Here is a 17,512-nt window from a genome sequence, read left to right as displayed (position 1 = left end):
GTTAGTCGAGTAATTGATTAATCGAATAACTGATTAACCAACTTCCTCGGGTAATCGAATAATCGCATAGCCCTAATATAAACCCAAATATCACCTTTAAGACGAGAGCAGAATCATTTTTTTTTAGCTATAGGGCCATTCCATTGTGACTAGTGGGACATTTTACTCCAGAATGTGATCAAGTGTGGATTTTAACTATATTGTCGGAATTTATACAACAGCGAAAGATATTTTTTAGCATAGAATTATAACTAGTGTATAAAATTGCTTTAACAAAAAAACCAAACGATTTCTTAGTTTCATGTAACTATCATTTTAATGAATGGGACTGGTGGGACATTGAAAAGAACTATATTTTACCCTTGCGCACTCAAAGCTGAAATTTAGCCAAAAAAATTTCCACGAACGAAGTTTTTTTTTATTGTAAAATATGAATTATGCGCTTTCGTTTTCAATAAAAATGAGGTTTATATAATCTTCATAGAAATATTAAAAAAATATCACAGGTTTACAAACAAAAAAAGTGTATGCATATTAAACCAAACCTATATATCCCTATGTTATTCGACATGCTGAATGCGAATCCGAGGTCCGTTAGCCTCCATCACGTCAGGTTCGTGGTCATTTGAAGGTCAAGTAGGGAAAAATTCATTGAATAAACCTGAAAATTCAATAAAATTCATCGGAATTTGACCTTGGGACGACCTTGGCCTGACCTCCAGATGACCTTGAGGAATTAAGGGACCTCCATACTCGGCTTCAGTGACAACAAAAACAATTTTTTTTTTTAATTTTTATTGCATAAATTTTATGTCCTATTTGACCTTCAAATGACCTCGAAGTTGACATTATGGAGGTTAACGGACCTCGGATTCGGGTTCAAGGAATGTAAAACCTTATGTATATGAATTTTCAGGTTTATTCAAGGAATTTTTCCCTACTTGACCTTCAACTGACCACGAACCTTACGTGGTGGAGACTAACGGACTTCGGATTCGCATTCAGCGTGTCGAATAACATAGGGACATATAGGTTTGGTTTAATATGCATGCACTTTTTTTTTGTAAACCTGTGTATTTAAAGTTGTGACTGGTGTAAAGTAATTATCCATGAAATAAAAATTTCCATAGACACAAATTACAAATTTTTTTAAATATTTTTAGTATTTTCCCAGAGGTCAATGAAATGTTGTCATTTAAAAAGAGGTTACTACTGAAATAGAGATAATTAGGGCATATTTAAATTTATGTCGTTTTCCTCTTTTCAATGGAATGACCCTATAGTTAATAGTTCCAGAGATATTTAAAAAATAAACTTGCAAAATCCGGGAACTGTGAAAGTTTGAACTTCCGAAATTTTTATTGTTTTTTTTGCAGAAATTTGTCATATGATAAAAGGAATTTCTGACCCAAATTCTTCCAAATCAAAAATGGTCTATTCCAAACGTTGGCCGATTTGACATGGGTTGGCTCATAATTCTCGTAATATAGTTAATTATGTAACGGAATGGGAATGTTCTAGCAGTCTTTAACATAGTTTGCCTAAACATATAAAATATGTTAATAAATTTTTGAACACTGTTAATGTTAATGTGGGGTTAATGAAGCTAAAATTGAAAAAAATAGAAAAACAAATTTTTCAGAAACTTCACGAAAATTCTATTTCGGCACTCGGTACATGTATTTTCAACAAAAATAAAAACTTTTATGGGCATAGCATCTAAAACTAAAACTGCGAAGTTTTTTTTTTTTTTTGAAAGATATTATTTATTTAAGCTCCGGATTCATTGATTGTGATTCTCCTCCTTTGAGTGTTGTTGTCAGCTGTGGCATATTTTCACAGTTAATACCCACTGTACGTCATTCTGTCACACCACGGAATATGAGGGAATATACGAACTGCCATTGTCCAGCGTTTGAATCGTGGTGTTGGCTACACAGCACCTTCGCTTTCGTTTTTCTTTTCACCACTTTTTTATTTTATTTTCCTATTCAGTGTTTTTTTTCGTCAGCTGCCACCCGCTGGAAATGAACTGTCAGCAATTTGTTGTTTTTTTTCTACACTTTTTTCGACCTTTTTTTTAATCTTTGATCCAATCCATCAACGCATAATTTTGGGCAGCGGACTACTATATTTAAATATTTTTTTTGTTTGTATTGGCGTCAACATAATAAAGATTTTCTGGTATTTTTACTGCTGCCACCAGCATTAAGCTTATGAATAGATTTGTATTGTCGTTAGTAATCGTATTTTTATTGGCAGCTTCTGTAGGGTGAAATGGAGAGAGTGGGTTGTTTTCCATAGTTCGTAAAACAATATCGCATCATTTATTCAGTCACTAATTTATAAACACATGTAGATACAAACATATGTACATACATACATATGTGTACGATTATTTATTAGATGACTTCACGCCATTTGTGCTATGTTTTATGGAAAAAATATACACTTGCATGCGGTAAAATATTCGGAAATTATTGCTTGAAACAACCTTTCAAAGGCATATTTTATACATTTTCTGGTCCAGGGCCATTGCCAGGTCTGCGCGTGTAGGTGGCATGCAGTACTGTAATGTATAGGATATATTTTATTTACTTTGGCTCAAGTTCACGCTCATGTATAAGTAGCTGGTGGTTTAGTTTATGAAAGAGCTGCTGATGGCCACGATTTAAAACTTAGTGGGCAAGGAAAAATTTTAAGAGAGTGCTGTCAAAAAATCTTTTACTTTTAGTGTACTAGATAAAAAAAATACTATTTTGTTATGTTGTTTTTATAAATTAGGCGTAAACTAAATTATGCTTTTTCCTGTAGTGCTTATCATAACTATATGACACTCACATAATGTCAAGTTTTGACTCTTTTTTTTTACTATTTAATTTTAATTATTTGCTTTTAAAAATATAGTCATTTCACAACAAAATCCATGGCGCAAACTTTGTACAAAACTTAAAACGTTTCACCATAATTTCAAATTTTTTCAGAATTTTTAGTTCAAGTTCGAAATAAATAAAAAAAATATCGTTTTTCGATTTTTTTATTCTTTTGTTGAGGGTTTTGTGCATTTTTTTTCGATATAACAATAATTTACGAACACACTCCTACTTTTTTGAGGTCGGTTAGTAATTAGAATTAAATAATAAAATAAATAATCAAAACATGTCAATAAGTGGGTGCCATACAGTTATGATAAGCACTATGGGAAAACATAATTTTGAATTTTATGGGCTATAAAAGTGTAAAATTGCAAATTTATTTAGATTTTTGTACAAATTTCAAAACTCGGATTTGAGTGGGGTTTGTTACAGAATAAGTTAATAAAACCATAATAAAATTAAGTTAAAAAATAAATAGTCCAAACTTGTAAATATGTGGCTGTCATATACATAGTTCTGATATGCACTATTGTTGTGTGAGTTCAAATCTCAATTACTTTCGAATATATCCGCCTTTCAACTTTAGATCCGGCTTAGAGCTAAGAACAAAATTATCTTATCAATGGTTCCCAGATGAATTTCGTATGAAAAACTCGTTCTGTGTGGTAGTGCACCTAAAAGCATTTGGATAAATGACTAGAATTCTGGAGTGACGGAATCTACAGCCTTATAGCTGCAATAATGGATTCAGTCTTATAGCATTACCGCTTTTCTGAGACAGAAAGTTGAGTAAAGTTCCAAAAGCTTTAGTTTACTCATCAAACTGTGCTCTGTTTTAGCGGCTGAAACCTACCCCCAGGAGGCCACAGACTACACTCCCGGAAAATCAGTATGCTTCATAGTTTTCTCATTCTAAAGAATGCGGCTTAAGAGGTAAAATAAACATTACGAGCCTGCTATCGTACGTGGCTCATGAGACCCTGTAGCACACAACTTTCCTGCCTGCTGTATTATTGCAGTGAAATTGGCCCATCTTCCAGCGGTGCGTTTGCCGAAAGATTTCCTTCTTTGGCGAGATTGTCTACCTCACCGTTACCATTAATGCCAGTGTACTATCTATTTGTTCATGTTGGAGCGATTTATATACATATGCAGGGACCAATGTACCGAGTCAGCCGACCTCATGCCTTGCTGCCACCCTTGGACCTCGATACGATCCGAGGACAAAAACGACGACTGCGACTAAAATGAATGCGAAGGTGACTGCGAAGGCAAATATGAAGACAGCGACTAAAACAAAGACCACGACAGTCGGGGCTATGCACGCGGAACGACCCAGATGTATACAAAGCCAAGGACTTCCATCAGTATTTCCTAAATCTCTTTGGAGTGTTGGTATGCTGTTACAACAACAACAGCAAAAAGAGACAAAAATATTCGACGCCCTTAAAAAACTAGAAAATCGGTCGAATTTCGGCAGTGACTGGCACTCGTTGTTTATTGAAAAATGCGCTACTGTTTCCTGAATCTTCTGCCGCCTGATTGTATGGGAAACGACCATCTACCAAGTGATTTCTCAGCATGAGTGCCTGGGTTATTGAACCCTTGGACTGGAGTTTTCTAAATTTTCCTTAGTCTTACACAGTAGAGCTCCCAACTGCTACCTGATAACTACTGGCAGGAGCTTATTAGATCCTTAGCAGCTCTCTACATTCAGTCGTCCCAGTATTCGCTAGAGTCTGCACACTTTCCTAGTTTGAAGATTTCCCTCAACCGCTACGTACGTAAGGGTGTCAAGTTCGGAATTCCAGCAGGGTGGCTTTGCCCCTCCCTAAGACTTACTTAGGGCCAAGCTTGCAGGAAACCGTCGGACAAGGTTTAACATGGGCAATCGATACGTTCCTTCTAGTTCCTTGCATCACTGGTCGCCCTGAGTCAACTCATTAACTCTACACTCACTCCCCTTTTCTACCTTATACTCGTAAATTTTTTGTTTGCCTTCAAACTATGTAAATTGATGTAATCAAATGTTTACAGCAGCTACTAAACCTTGATCACTCCCTTCTATCTGCTTTTTTATTCTTAGTCGAATTGGGTCACGCTCAACATTCTTTGTGCACAAAAGAAAAAATTTATCAGCTGGAATCAATGCTACGAAAAATCAATTTAATTCGCCACACCTTATTAAGGGCCTGATAAAAGCAAAGCCATGAGAACACACGCTTGCATACATAAATAACACGAAATCTCCGCAAAATGCCATTGGATTTATAAAACTACTACCTGCCACACAGACACGCAACTAAAAGCATTAGCGTCCTCACCAAAGCGGATGACAGCGGCTAATCCTAACTGCCCATTTTTATTTTGTTTTCAAACAACTTCTCTAATTTGCTGCTAACTTTTATACACCATAGCTGATTTTCGACGCTTTGCGTCCCATTATGTCCCATTGACTTCACGCAAAATAGTATACGTTGGCTTGCAGAAAATCAATAAAATTTGTTTAGTGATTTTAACGCGCCTTTCCGTTAAATAAAGCTCATCATAGGTACTCGTATTTAGCATGATGAGCTGTAGGCGCGCGGGCATTGAACGCGCCAGAATTGTCATATGTGCGGCATGTAAACAAAAACAAAAATATAAAAAAAACACCCAGCGGATTACAATTAAGGCGGCTGGAGTCGTGTATTCGGGGCAGGTTGGCTGGCTGGCGCGCACACACTGATTCCTATGCACTGCTATAACGGCGCTCCTTGTGCACGCGCCTTGTTTTGGATTCGCGTTCTGAAAATTTTTACGAGCCATAGTTTGCTGTTTATGTTTTTGTATTTATTTTTGTGTGTTCCTAATTTATAAAAACTTTTTTTCTTCGTAGTTTTATTCTAAAAAGCGAGTAATGCAAAAAATTTAACAAAAGCTTATTTCCGATTGATTTGAATTGATTGACTGACTCTGCGGCTACCGAAAGCACCACCGCGCGCTGTTCATGTCTGACAGTGTGCGCGCGGCGGCATGACCAATAGTTCAGCGCAGCGCGGCGCGGTTCAATGCCTTGAAGCGGTGCGCTTTCATAGTGAACTACTTGGTCATACGAATGTGTATGTGTGTGTTTGTGCATGCGCGCGCGCGCGCGCGTTCTCGCTCTTAGCGCCCTCGACATATACGCGCCCGCATATACCGGAAGCGCGTTCGATTGCTTCATGGCCCGCGGCTGTGCCCCTTTGTGGAATATGTTTTTACTACATATGTTTGTATATAACCACTGCTGAAATAAGCGACTCAAATATTCCAAAGAACCAATAATTAGACAGTATATGCGAATATGGACTACAAATCGACGGTAATGTGATTTGATGTTGTTGTTGTTATTACTATTAGTTTAATTGTTCAATACAACAGCGTAGGGAGCGGCAGGGAATCGCGCAAACAAAGCAACAATAACACCAACAACAAAATGTTGTCAAATGCTCAAATTGTATGCGTACGCAAACATCGCGGACGTGGACGCGCACGATTGACTGACTGACTGATGCTTGACTGATCAAAAGTTGTATAAAAGGCAAATTAAAAAAGAAATGGATTGAAATTAACTTAAAAAAACAAAGTAAGAATAAAAAATCCGCTTGATTTGCATTGTTCGCCCCTGACGCACTCGACTCATTCAATCGTTGGTTGACTGTAGCTAAGTCACCGGTTGTTGTCGCATTGCCATTTCGCTTTTGTAATTGATCGCCTTGTTCCGTAACTACATAAGTACAACATGCAAACTAGTGGTACAGATTGTTGTTGTTGGCATTGTCAGTACTCTACTTAGTGTATGTTGTTGTTTTTATTGTTGCTGCACTCATTTAATGCCACTCAAACTGGGTGTGTGCTGCTTGCCTGCGTCTCATTGGGATCTACCGAATGCCTAGCCTGACCTACGCCCGCCCGTCCGTCCGCCGGCACAACAATTCATGCCTCCGTCCATCCGTCCGTCTGGTTGTCCGTCTACCTATTCAACAAGGTAGTGATTTTTGCAGTGCATTTATTCCGCCTGCGGTGGCCATTTAGCTGCCACAACAGCAACAGCAGCAGCAAGCACAAACAAATCAACAATATCATCGACGACGACAACAACAACAATAGTGACAACATTTTTTGCCTTCGCTTTTAAGCAGCTTTTTGGAGTGTTTACTTACGCGATGTCACGCAACATTCAGTCGACTCCAAACGCGCGCGGAGTCAGCCAGCAAACGCGAAACGTCGAGTATTCTCTCTGATTTGAAAACTAAATAAAAACCTGAGTATTTTCAAGTCCAAGCAGGAAAATACATTTCCTTCTTCAATTCTAGTGTGGACACAAAAGAGTCCTGTGGTGCTACGCAGGCAGTAAAAGGACATTGCAGGGATAGCAAGATTGAAGTGTGCTTTCAAGTATGTTTCACAGCGTGTGGGTCGTAAGCACTTACATAGCTTAAGCTAAGCGATGTACGATTGCAAGTGTTTGTGTTTTTTGTGATAAAAGTGATTTCAAAGTGTTGTGGGGGTCCTACGCGCTCACTATGCATGTATGATGGTCTTGTGAGGAAGGATCTGTGACTAATTCATGCGAAGCCAATTAAGTACAATAAGAGTCGTCTATTAAATAAACTAAAGAAAATTCAAAAACACTACAAAAAAGGTAAAAGTCTGAAAAAATTAATTTAGTTTCTGAAAAATGATGAGCAGATGCAGCGTTAAATTAGGTTATGCGGGCAGCTCTGTAAGGAGTTCAGTCGGGGTCCACAGAGGTCAACTGTCATGCTCAGAGGGTTCCCCATGCCTATCCCTACATGTCTTTAAACCATCCTGATTCTATGTCGAATCCTTGCAGATCCTCCAATGGAGTTTTCCCGAAGCTGTCTCGGCTCTCGAAATAGTGGTCCCCCAGAAATCTGAGGCCTTTTTTCCGGAGTGTGGGCACAGCTTTTCCGCCATGTCAGTTGCTTATATCTCTGCCTAGAAAACGCTGCACGGATCTAAGACTCTTGGGGGCTCCTTCAAGAAAGATAATGTCGGAGAGAAGACGCCAGATCCTGTCCCCATATCTATTCTGGAGCTATCCGTGACAATGGGTATTTCGTCATCGTATGGAGCAATTTTAAGCTTAAATCGGGGAAATGAATATCGGAGCTGCTGTTGAAATCAGTTTCCGTGACCTGGTAACCACAGCTACTGTACACAATCGCCGCTCTGTCGACGATTGTGGCGTCACCTTGCAAGTTGTTCGCAGTCTGCCAGAGCCCCGAGTCGTAGAGCGCTTTTAGCTGCGCCACTTTTAACGTATATATCTATAGGTGGAATGTCCAGGAGTGTCTCTAGCACCTCCTGGGGCATTGTGTAATTTGCTCCCGTTGGGTATAGGCATGCTTTTCGTTGCACCTTATGCATGTTGAGTAGATAGGTTTTGGTAGCAATCAGCTCCAACTATAACAACGCGTCATAGTTGAGAATAGCTCTAACTACCGCGATATAAACCCAGTATTTTGCGGTGGTAGCCCCCAGTCATTTTTATTGGTTTTATATAACCTTTGAAACCCAGCTCTTTGAACGAGTTGAAAAAGTTTGAGTTTTAAACTTCCCTGCTGGAAATGAACATCTAGACAGGGTCCAGACAGTTTTCCTATTATCTAAAATGATTCGAAATGGGAGCTGGAGAGCACCAGATGGACAGGTAACGCCACGAAATCTTTCTGTAAATTTCCCAGGCTTTGGAGTTGTTGAGAGTACTTCCCAGTTTCCTATAGAAATTCTGCTATTCTTGAAAAAAACCTTTCCCTAAATTCCAGAGTTTTTTCGTACAATGTCGAGAAATCTACATTAGGAATTTCCACCTTAGAGCCAATTCAGGTGGAGGAAAAGAGCTTTATCAATAGTTGAGCTTTATCAGGAGACCGCTCATAATAGTAACCGCATAGGTTAGTTATCCTAGAAATTATCTTGGTTTTGTCATAGAAATTTCATGAAGGCGGTATTGCTAGTACCAGCATAGGTTAACCGCATCTTAAGAGCTTATGGAAGGTGAAATTTTAGTTAAGTTTTCTGAAACTGGCCCGACTACGGCGGCGTCCTCCGAAGGAAGATGCACGTTGGGCACGTTGTGCGCTTCTTAAAAGCTGGAACTTAGAAACTATCTATTAAGACTAACTGGGGTAAAATGGAGAAAAAACTAAGTTTGGCAGACATGTAAGGCAGATAAAGGGGGCCGGGATTAACGGGAAAATCCAGGCTGCACGTGTTGCAGGACCTCTAAAAGTGACGCAGAGAAAGATTCTATTACCCTCTCCCTTATAGATCCTCTCTTTTGAGTAGTAGAGAACTCGTTACATGGATGATGTTTTTATAGAAACACTAAAAGCCTGATTACGGCAACTTAACTTAACTTAACGGAACGTAGAATTTAGAGGATCAAAATGAAACAGGTTTCGACATTGCATTAAGTTACGTTAAGTTTCGGCTGTCCAATTATAAGCAACACCCATTTAAAAGAATTTTTAGGAGAGAGCCGTACCTTACATTAAGTTGCCATAATCAGACTATAAGTCAGGTGGCGACCACCACATAACGTGAAATGCGGATGTAACCCATCTGAAACATTTGATGATTAATTATAAACCGATGAAGTATTAAACAGCTTTCTCGCTTTATTTTCTTGACATGCGGCTCTCTTGTAGAAATTTCTAAAGGCAAATTTTCAAATAAGATAGTGACGAATTTCTTCTTCTCGATCCTATTACTTCACATGATCTTAGCATTATTCTGTATGTCATTAGCATTAGCAATGAGTTTACTAAAAATTAAATTCAAGAATTTGTTGTTTTTTTTTCTTTTTAAAACAGTAAAAACTAAAATATAAAAGAAATAAAAATACAAAAACCAAAAATAGATTAACAAAAAAAAACAAAATGATTCTAAAAATTAAATTAAATTAATAAAAAAAAATATTTTTCTTCTTTAAAAACAAAAAATCATCAAAAATTAAAAGAAAATTAAATAAAAAAGTTCATTTAAAACGAAATAAGTTTTTAAAAATTAAAAAAATATAAATTTTTTTCTTTTTGAAACAATTAAATCTGAAAATTATGTTAAAAAAGAAAAAAAAAGTTGCTAAAAATAAATATAATGAAATTAAAAGTTATGTCTTTTTCTTTTTAAAACAAAAAAATCTAAAAATTGAATTAATTGCTTTGCTCGCTCGGCCATTGCGACTGCTGGAGCAAGTGCTTTCAGTCAAAAAAGCTTTTCACTATGAAGGTTGGGAGGAGAGCTAATTTGTAAGAAAATCTTTCGAACTATCTTACTTACTGCCTTTCAATTGGCTTATCTTAACCAGACTTGCCCAGCAAGTAATCTTAAGAAACATTTCTTTTTGATTTCCTAACATTCTGAAAGAGCCGGTTGTTCTCGAGAAGCCAAGTTTTTGGATGACAAAGTCTTCTTAGAAGTCGGGGTTCTATGAAAAACTGCCCAGCGGCTTTTCAAAGGAAAATAGGAAAAAGGAAAATGGGGGAAAAAGGATAAATTATGTACTAAGTACAACAATAAAGCAAACTTTGAATTTATATGTATATCCAGATTCATTCGCTAAGGTCACTTAAATAACTTTCTTATACCGCTTAATCTTAAACAAAGGAAATCACCACTAGAAATTGAGACATCCAAATGTCACCTTTATCATAAACTTTGATTGATTAAAAATAGCTCAAGATCGAAAAAGACAAAATCCAAACCAATACTGAATGTTGAGTCAGCGCTGATGTGGTGGGTGAAGTGTTGCCAATTCCCTTGAGACGTACGCAAGCAAGCGCAAGGAATCACTTGGTGGTGTCTCTAGCGTTGGCATCCACCTTCAAAGCGTTCGTTCACTTACAGGTGGCTGATAAATTTAAAAACCTCATTTATGAAGGCGTCGAAATTACATATTTACTACCGCTAAATGGACATACATACAACCAAACATACAATGGCTAAATATACACAACAACGAGCACACTTGTGATTTTGGTGTGTTTGATGCGCAGAAAGACGCGCAGCAAAAAAAAAAGAGTAGAATTAAAAAAAAAAATTAAATAAAATGCTAGAACATATACTAGTGGCTATGAGACTATAAATGATGCTGTGCATACGACTACACATGTACATAAAGACTATTCATTATACCACTTTCTACCAGGGGCGGACCCAGCAGCAATTCTTGGGCGGGGAGGAAATTTTTCAACACATATCGTGTATATATATAAATTTAAAAATCACCGCAATTTAAAATTTTTAGAGTTTTGATAGTTTTGAATTTCTTGAAGTTTCCCCGTTTTAAATAATTTGAATGGAATTCCAAAACTTTCAAAACTTTGTGAATTTGAGAAATTTTAGTAAATCACAATAATTCAATATAATGATGAATACTAGATTTCTAGATTTTTTTTATTTTTCAAAAATTTTGAGAATTGTAGGAATTCTAACAAATCTTTTCTAAGTAAAAGTGTCGAATATACAAAATTGATCAAGTTTTCGAATGTTGAAAATATTTTCATATTTCGTCGTTTTTGAAAGTTTAAAAAATTTTCATGATTCTTGAAGACTGAAAAAATTTTCAAAAAATTTAAAATTATCAAACTTTGTTATATCAATACAAAATTTTGGAAAAGTTCCGAAAAGTGAAAATATTTTGGAATTTTTTTAAAATGTTAATATCTTTTAGAATTCTAAGAATTTTATATTTTTTACACACAAGTACCATGAACATAAGAATTTTTCAACAATTTGTGATGTTTCACATTATTACATTCCAGGATGGATTTTAAATGTGTAAAATAATAGAAATTCGAAAATATACAAAAAAAAGTAAAAATTGAAAATTAAGTACATAATTCAAAATTTTGAAAATTCAGTGAAAATTTTCCCAATTTCCCCTACCTGAGTCCGCCACTGTTTCTACGTTGTGTATTTTTTAATTATTTCTTCTTGTTTTTGTGCGATTTTGTCGGCGGCTACTCCTCAGTTCTTTTAATACTCGTATGTAGCTCTGATTGTAGCTACGTGTGCCAAGGCGGATGATTCATACTTTGCCGCTGGCCACTACTATTGGCTATCCATTTCTTGACTATTTGCCAAATGTTGCTGTTTCTGTTTTTTGGGTGCAAACGACTTGTTGTTGTTGTTGTTGTTGTGCGGTTAGACGGTTCAGTGTTGCACGCAAATATATATACATTTACCCTATAAACAAAAGCGCGGTGAATGCAGAAATTGGGGAAAAAAAACACACATGCACACACACAAAATAAGATTTTTGACGACCTGTATAAGTTCATAGCTTTGCTGCAAAATTATGGTTTTATTTGCATATATATATTTTTTCTACCATTAACTTATTTTAGTAAGCACTTTTTCTTTATAACTTGCTAAAGAAATCAACCCATTCATGGTTTCGTCGTTTTTTTCCCCCCGCACACAAGCACAAATAATCTTAAATCATTTAGTTTTTCAAATCAGTTTCCCAGCTGCGGCTACTTTCAGATAAGTAGCGTAGCCTCATCTGCTTACGTTGATTCACATTTGTTTATTCCATCATTAAAATAAAGAAATAATTCCAGTCAGCAACCGTCACTTAGCCGTAGACGTCATTGCCCAACCATATGACCATTGGAAATTTCCTCAATTACGAATATTTTATTCTAAAAATAAGCATTTTGTTGGCGTTCTGATCTAAAATTAGTTGCTCTGATGATTGTTGATGAAAAATTAATCATTTTAATTAAAATGTATATGATCTTCCACTTCAAAGGTATTCTATTTATGGACGTTAATAATAAATTAAGCTTGCTGGAAGCTTATGAGCTATTAGGTACAATGTTGAGTAAAATCTGACCACATAGCAAACAATAAATTAATTTTGAACAAAGTTTTCTGCAGCAACTAACTCTTTTTGCAATGCAATAGCATCAATTGCAACGCCTTTTGAAATACGACCAAGCAAAGACAGGCAATTTTTCAGTACTTGGGTTGATTGTTTCACTGTCGCCTTACCATTTTGTTAAGGTTCCTAGTTATGATGGATACGCCATACATACACTTTCTCTTAAGGCATTTAATATCCTCTGATCTGCTCTTATCTTCATGTCATGTGCACTTTTCGTGCATCTGGTTTGCGCTCCTTATGGTGTACTTGGATGTCTCGAAAAGCACGTTTGTTCATGTTGAGCCAGGTTGTGCACTTTTCAAGCCTATAACCACCACAGTGAAGAGTGTGCCGAACGCCTATTTTGTCCTAATACTCATGAAGTAGCAATCAGTCATAATTATTATCGTATTGTTCCTTCTTGACTTTTGTTGTTGTTTTAACGAAATAAAAACTCCCGATCGTTCGTTAGGAATCAGCTGGAGTGACAGTTCTTGGCCAGATATAGATCTGGGTCGTTCCGATAACGCCTTCTTCACGCTCTAATTAATCAGTTACTTCATTCTTTCTCTTTCGAATTCACCAAGAAAAAATTCAGAGATTTTAGCAACAAAGGTAATAAAGATTAGTAATCCTATGCCAATAAACAAATGGACATCGGTAGAGAGTTTTTCCAAATCCCAGCTTTGTGCCAGAAAAAGAAACTAAATCTCTTGGCGGAATTCGCTACTACAATTATTATCTTTCTTGAAAGACATACGCGGACGATATCAATTGCAGGGTAAAGAAGGTAATCCTTATAAAAATCTAGATATGCACATATTTAATTTTTCAATAGAAGTATCACCAGAACACTTTATGGAAAGCTATTTTAACTTTCTGGAAGGAGACCATTTAAGAACTCACAATTGCTTTTCATTGGAAATTCTAGTTAAAATAAAAACTACATACTTCTGGAAGGGTCCAAGATTAAAGAGAAAAGTATTTTCATTGAAAACCAAAGCGCCGCAAATAAAGCTTTCTTAGCTTAGGCTCAATTTGGGCAATACTTAAAGATTAACTACTGCTTCCCACATCCTATGCTGTTTGCCTATATAAAGAAAGCTTCTAGCGTTCGTCAATCCAACAACAACATTCTATCAGGAGAGTCTGAGAGTATACAGCTCTTTCTTTGACATTGCCCTTCTCTGTATTCTAAGCTATCTGGAAAAGCAGTGCATTGAAACTGAGCTACATAAAAAACTATGGACCTGGAACCTGGAACAAGACAGTGTGAAATGTTCTGATTTTCTGTGGACTTCTGAGCTGTTACATGGGGTGTCCTGGACCACCCATTTATCCCTTCTAAAATGCAGGAAATATTGTTATTGGAAAGCGTAAAGAACATATTACCAAGTTGGGGGTTCTCTATCGTTTGGTCGTACTATCGACTCCCGGTTTCGAGCGGGAGTCCATTCCTTTAGATAGGATATATACACATGCTTTTACTATATATGCAAAAGTTACGTAGGACACCCGGTTTATAAATCAGACGTTTAGATTCCTTTTGTGTCTCCCGATTTTTTAACTTTGTGAACTGTATTGCTTAAATTGGCATCTTTGATGTTTTCGAAGCCACAGTTTGTGAGGATGTATTGTGTATTTTGAAACAGAATTTAGTTTCTGCTCCTTCCATATTTTGTATCCATAAAAAAATTCGTTTGTTACCTCTTCTGTGTCGTTTTTGTCGTTGTCAACGTTTTTCACCCCCAGTGATCGTCAGCGCGTTCATTCATGTCATCACCATCAACAGCACTCATTCATACATTCATTAATTTGTAAAATTACGAATTGTTTGCATTTTTGATCTATCACTTTCTCTTCACTCCCCCCACCTCCGTACATCTATTCCAATCCGCTCGTGCACCTGCACATTTAGGCATCTGGACACCTGGCACACAAACACCCAACAACACATCGCTCACCAACTTGAACGACATACATCCGAAGGTCAGCACGCCTACGCCCCCACCACCACCACGACCAGCACCAGCACCAGCACAACAACAAGCTGCACAACCCGTTTGGACGCCTCAGCCATCACCGAGTAGCGGTCGCAAAGAATTTCGTCCTGTACGTTTCGAATCACCAACACTGCCACGCCGTTACATTCTGCCCGAGCAGAGTACAAGCGGTACACCAGCCGTGCCGCCACCTTGGTGTCACAACAATAGCGGCGCAGCGACCACCGATGCGGACAGCTCCTATGCAGCACCTTCGCCACGTTCTGCCTACAGCTATACGAATCTCAGTACGCCAACCACAACGATCGGCTCGGCAGGCAGCACCAACTATTGTGACTCCATACCGTCTGAGTCGTCATTGCTCAATCACGTGGGCACAGGACGAAGTCAGAGTGTTGCGGATAAAATCAAAAGTATGGGTGGTTAAAAAATGTTGTTTTTTTTTGTTTTTTAATCAGTTAGATGTGCATACATACCTGTCATTTCTATGTTGTGTTCGTGGTAAATCTTTATTTTATTTAGTTCATTGAAAAATGCGAATTGCGCTTACAAACTCGTCACAGGCATAGAATCATTTTGTGTATTATTCATACTCGGTTGCATGTGCGAAAGTGTTAAGCGGCGACTTGTTGTGTAAAATAAATTTTAATGTTTTTTCTCTCTCAATTCATGTGGGTTGGGAATCGTCTCGTCTTGTCGTAAAGTGTACTCGTACAATTATTTGAAAATATTTGCGTTGTAACTAGTGTCAGGCGGATTTTAACAAATTTACCCATCTCTAACCACATTTTCTCACACCCTCTACAGCATTCGAGAGGTCTGCCTCCACATCGGCGTTATATTCGCCGGCAGCGCGTCGCCGAAACGATACTGGTCAGCCGTTTTATAAGCCCAATGAAGTCAGTAAGTATAGCCAAGAGGGCGGGTGCAATCGGTAATAACGTTCGCTCGCTCGCATATTAAGTACTAACGTTCACATTCACGACAACACTTACGCACTTATTTGTGGCCAAAATAAAGCCGAGTGTGTTTGAAAGGGTTAAGGGTTTATGGACTTTCTATGGGTTATGGTGCATTGCAGCACTTTTTCTTTAAGGAAGTTTTGCTCAAAAAAGTACTTATGCTTTATTATTTTTAATGCATGCTCCGAGCGGAAGTTTGTTTAGCTTATAAGTGATTTTTTTCCCAAGAAAGTCATTAAAAGCTATACCTCGATGGTACGAAAAATTAAAGAAGAGCGTGTATGTTGTGTTTGCATGTGTCTATCTACTTTTTTATTTTTATTTTTTATTTTATTTTAATGCCTTTCATGTATGTATTTAAACTCTCGGTGTTGTAAAGTAATGTTAGTTGTCCTCTTGTGATAACTTAATTCTTTAATTCCTAAGTTTTACTTAAATAAAAAAAATAAATAAACAATATTTGTAACAACACCACTACAATATAAAAAAACCCTTACTCTATAATACCGATTTACAGTTTTTAAAGTTAAACATGAGTACATGAGTGAACCGGAAACGGAGCACGATCGTCCCAGAAAAATGGCGCAATTGGGTCGACGGCAAGTCGACGGCATCGGACCGGTTACCAACGATGGAATGCCCATTATATTGAGATCGGTAAAAGCGCAATACAATCATTTACATATAATATAAAATATGAATAATTAACACATAAAAAAAAATCAATTCCAACACTTCACTTTCAAATTGACGCGCTACAGGAGGTGAAGGAACCGCATCAGCATGAATGGTATAAACGACTCTACCAGACGATACACAAGCAGAAAAGCGGTGGTAATGCAAAAAAAAACCAAACATTAATTACAATGCTTTTATTTATTTATGACATTCAGGAAATTAGTTGAAAGCTAGAAACTTACATAGGTATATGACAGATTCGTGTGTATGAGTGCTTTGAAGACTTTAGGTAAAGCGCTAATAGACATTTAGGGGATGCACACGACTTGTTAACCGTCGTTAAATCTTAAGCTTAACATTTCTTAATGTAAAATTGTGATTAAAATGGTTTCAGAGAATTTCTAACTACACCAAAATGATTTTAAAATGATAAAAAAAATGTATAAGTAGCACTCCTAAAACTATTTTAACCGTTATTTTGCATTAAAAAAAATATATTAAGCTTAAGATTTTACGACAGTTAACATGTCTTGGGAATCCTCTAATTGACACTTCCTAGCATTCGAGGCAATAAATCCAGAGTTCAATATCGCTAAATAAGATTTTCTGAAAATTTTAAATAAAATTTAAATCCATAAAGTAGAATGAATGCTAACAGCCAATTTGTATAGATTTACCTTAGCCACCCCCATATTATAGTTCATTGTTAAATATACACGAAAGGTATTCATCAAGTTTCAGCTTTGTAAATAGATGCATAAATAAAATCAAAGAGGTTTTTAAAATCCCAATTGGTACTTTTGTACCAAGGAAGCCACTGAAGGGTTAAATCGAAAAGAAAAAATAAAATCAGGGCTTGAACCACTCCTTGCCATAGGGATCAGGGAAAAGTACTGTGAAAAAAAACTATAAAAAGTATGCGGAAAAGAGAATAACACTGGCAAAGTGCCGCGTAAGATAATTGCAATTCAGTAAATTTGACTTAGCGACATTGAAATGTTATTGCCAATATTTCCGGTATATAAACGCATCTTTTTTGTACATAGTTTTATAATGCCACAAAATTGTAAATTT

The 17,512-nt window shown here is 36.8% G+C and overlaps 1 protein-coding gene across 12 annotated transcripts in view; it reads left to right on the top strand.

Moving 5' to 3' along the window:
* The window catches only part of CAP (Cbl-associated protein), a 98,540-nt gene that overhangs the window by 34,137 nt on the left and 46,891 nt on the right, over window positions 1-17,512 (top strand). The window contains exons 2-3 of one of the 12 annotated variants that reach the window (XM_017610455.1): window positions 12,742-12,748; window positions 15,606-15,701. The exons of the other annotated variants lie outside the window; for them this stretch is intronic. Of the exons in view, the coding sequence (XP_017465944.1) occupies window positions 12,742-12,748; window positions 15,606-15,701 (103 nt within the window). The remainder of the gene's footprint in view (window positions 1-12,741; window positions 12,749-15,605; window positions 15,702-17,512) is intronic. 12 annotated transcript variants of the gene reach the window in all.

The sequence above is a fragment of the Rhagoletis zephyria genome, unplaced genomic scaffold (assembly GCF_001687245.7).
Source record: "Rhagoletis zephyria isolate East Lansing unplaced genomic scaffold, Rhagoletis_zephyria_1.1 Rzeph_scaffold_00001, whole genome shotgun sequence".
NCBI lineage: Eukaryota > Metazoa > Arthropoda > Insecta > Diptera > Tephritidae > Rhagoletis > Rhagoletis zephyria.
Note: the sequence above shows the minus strand (reverse complement) of the source record. Positions and strands in the feature narration are given on the sequence as shown.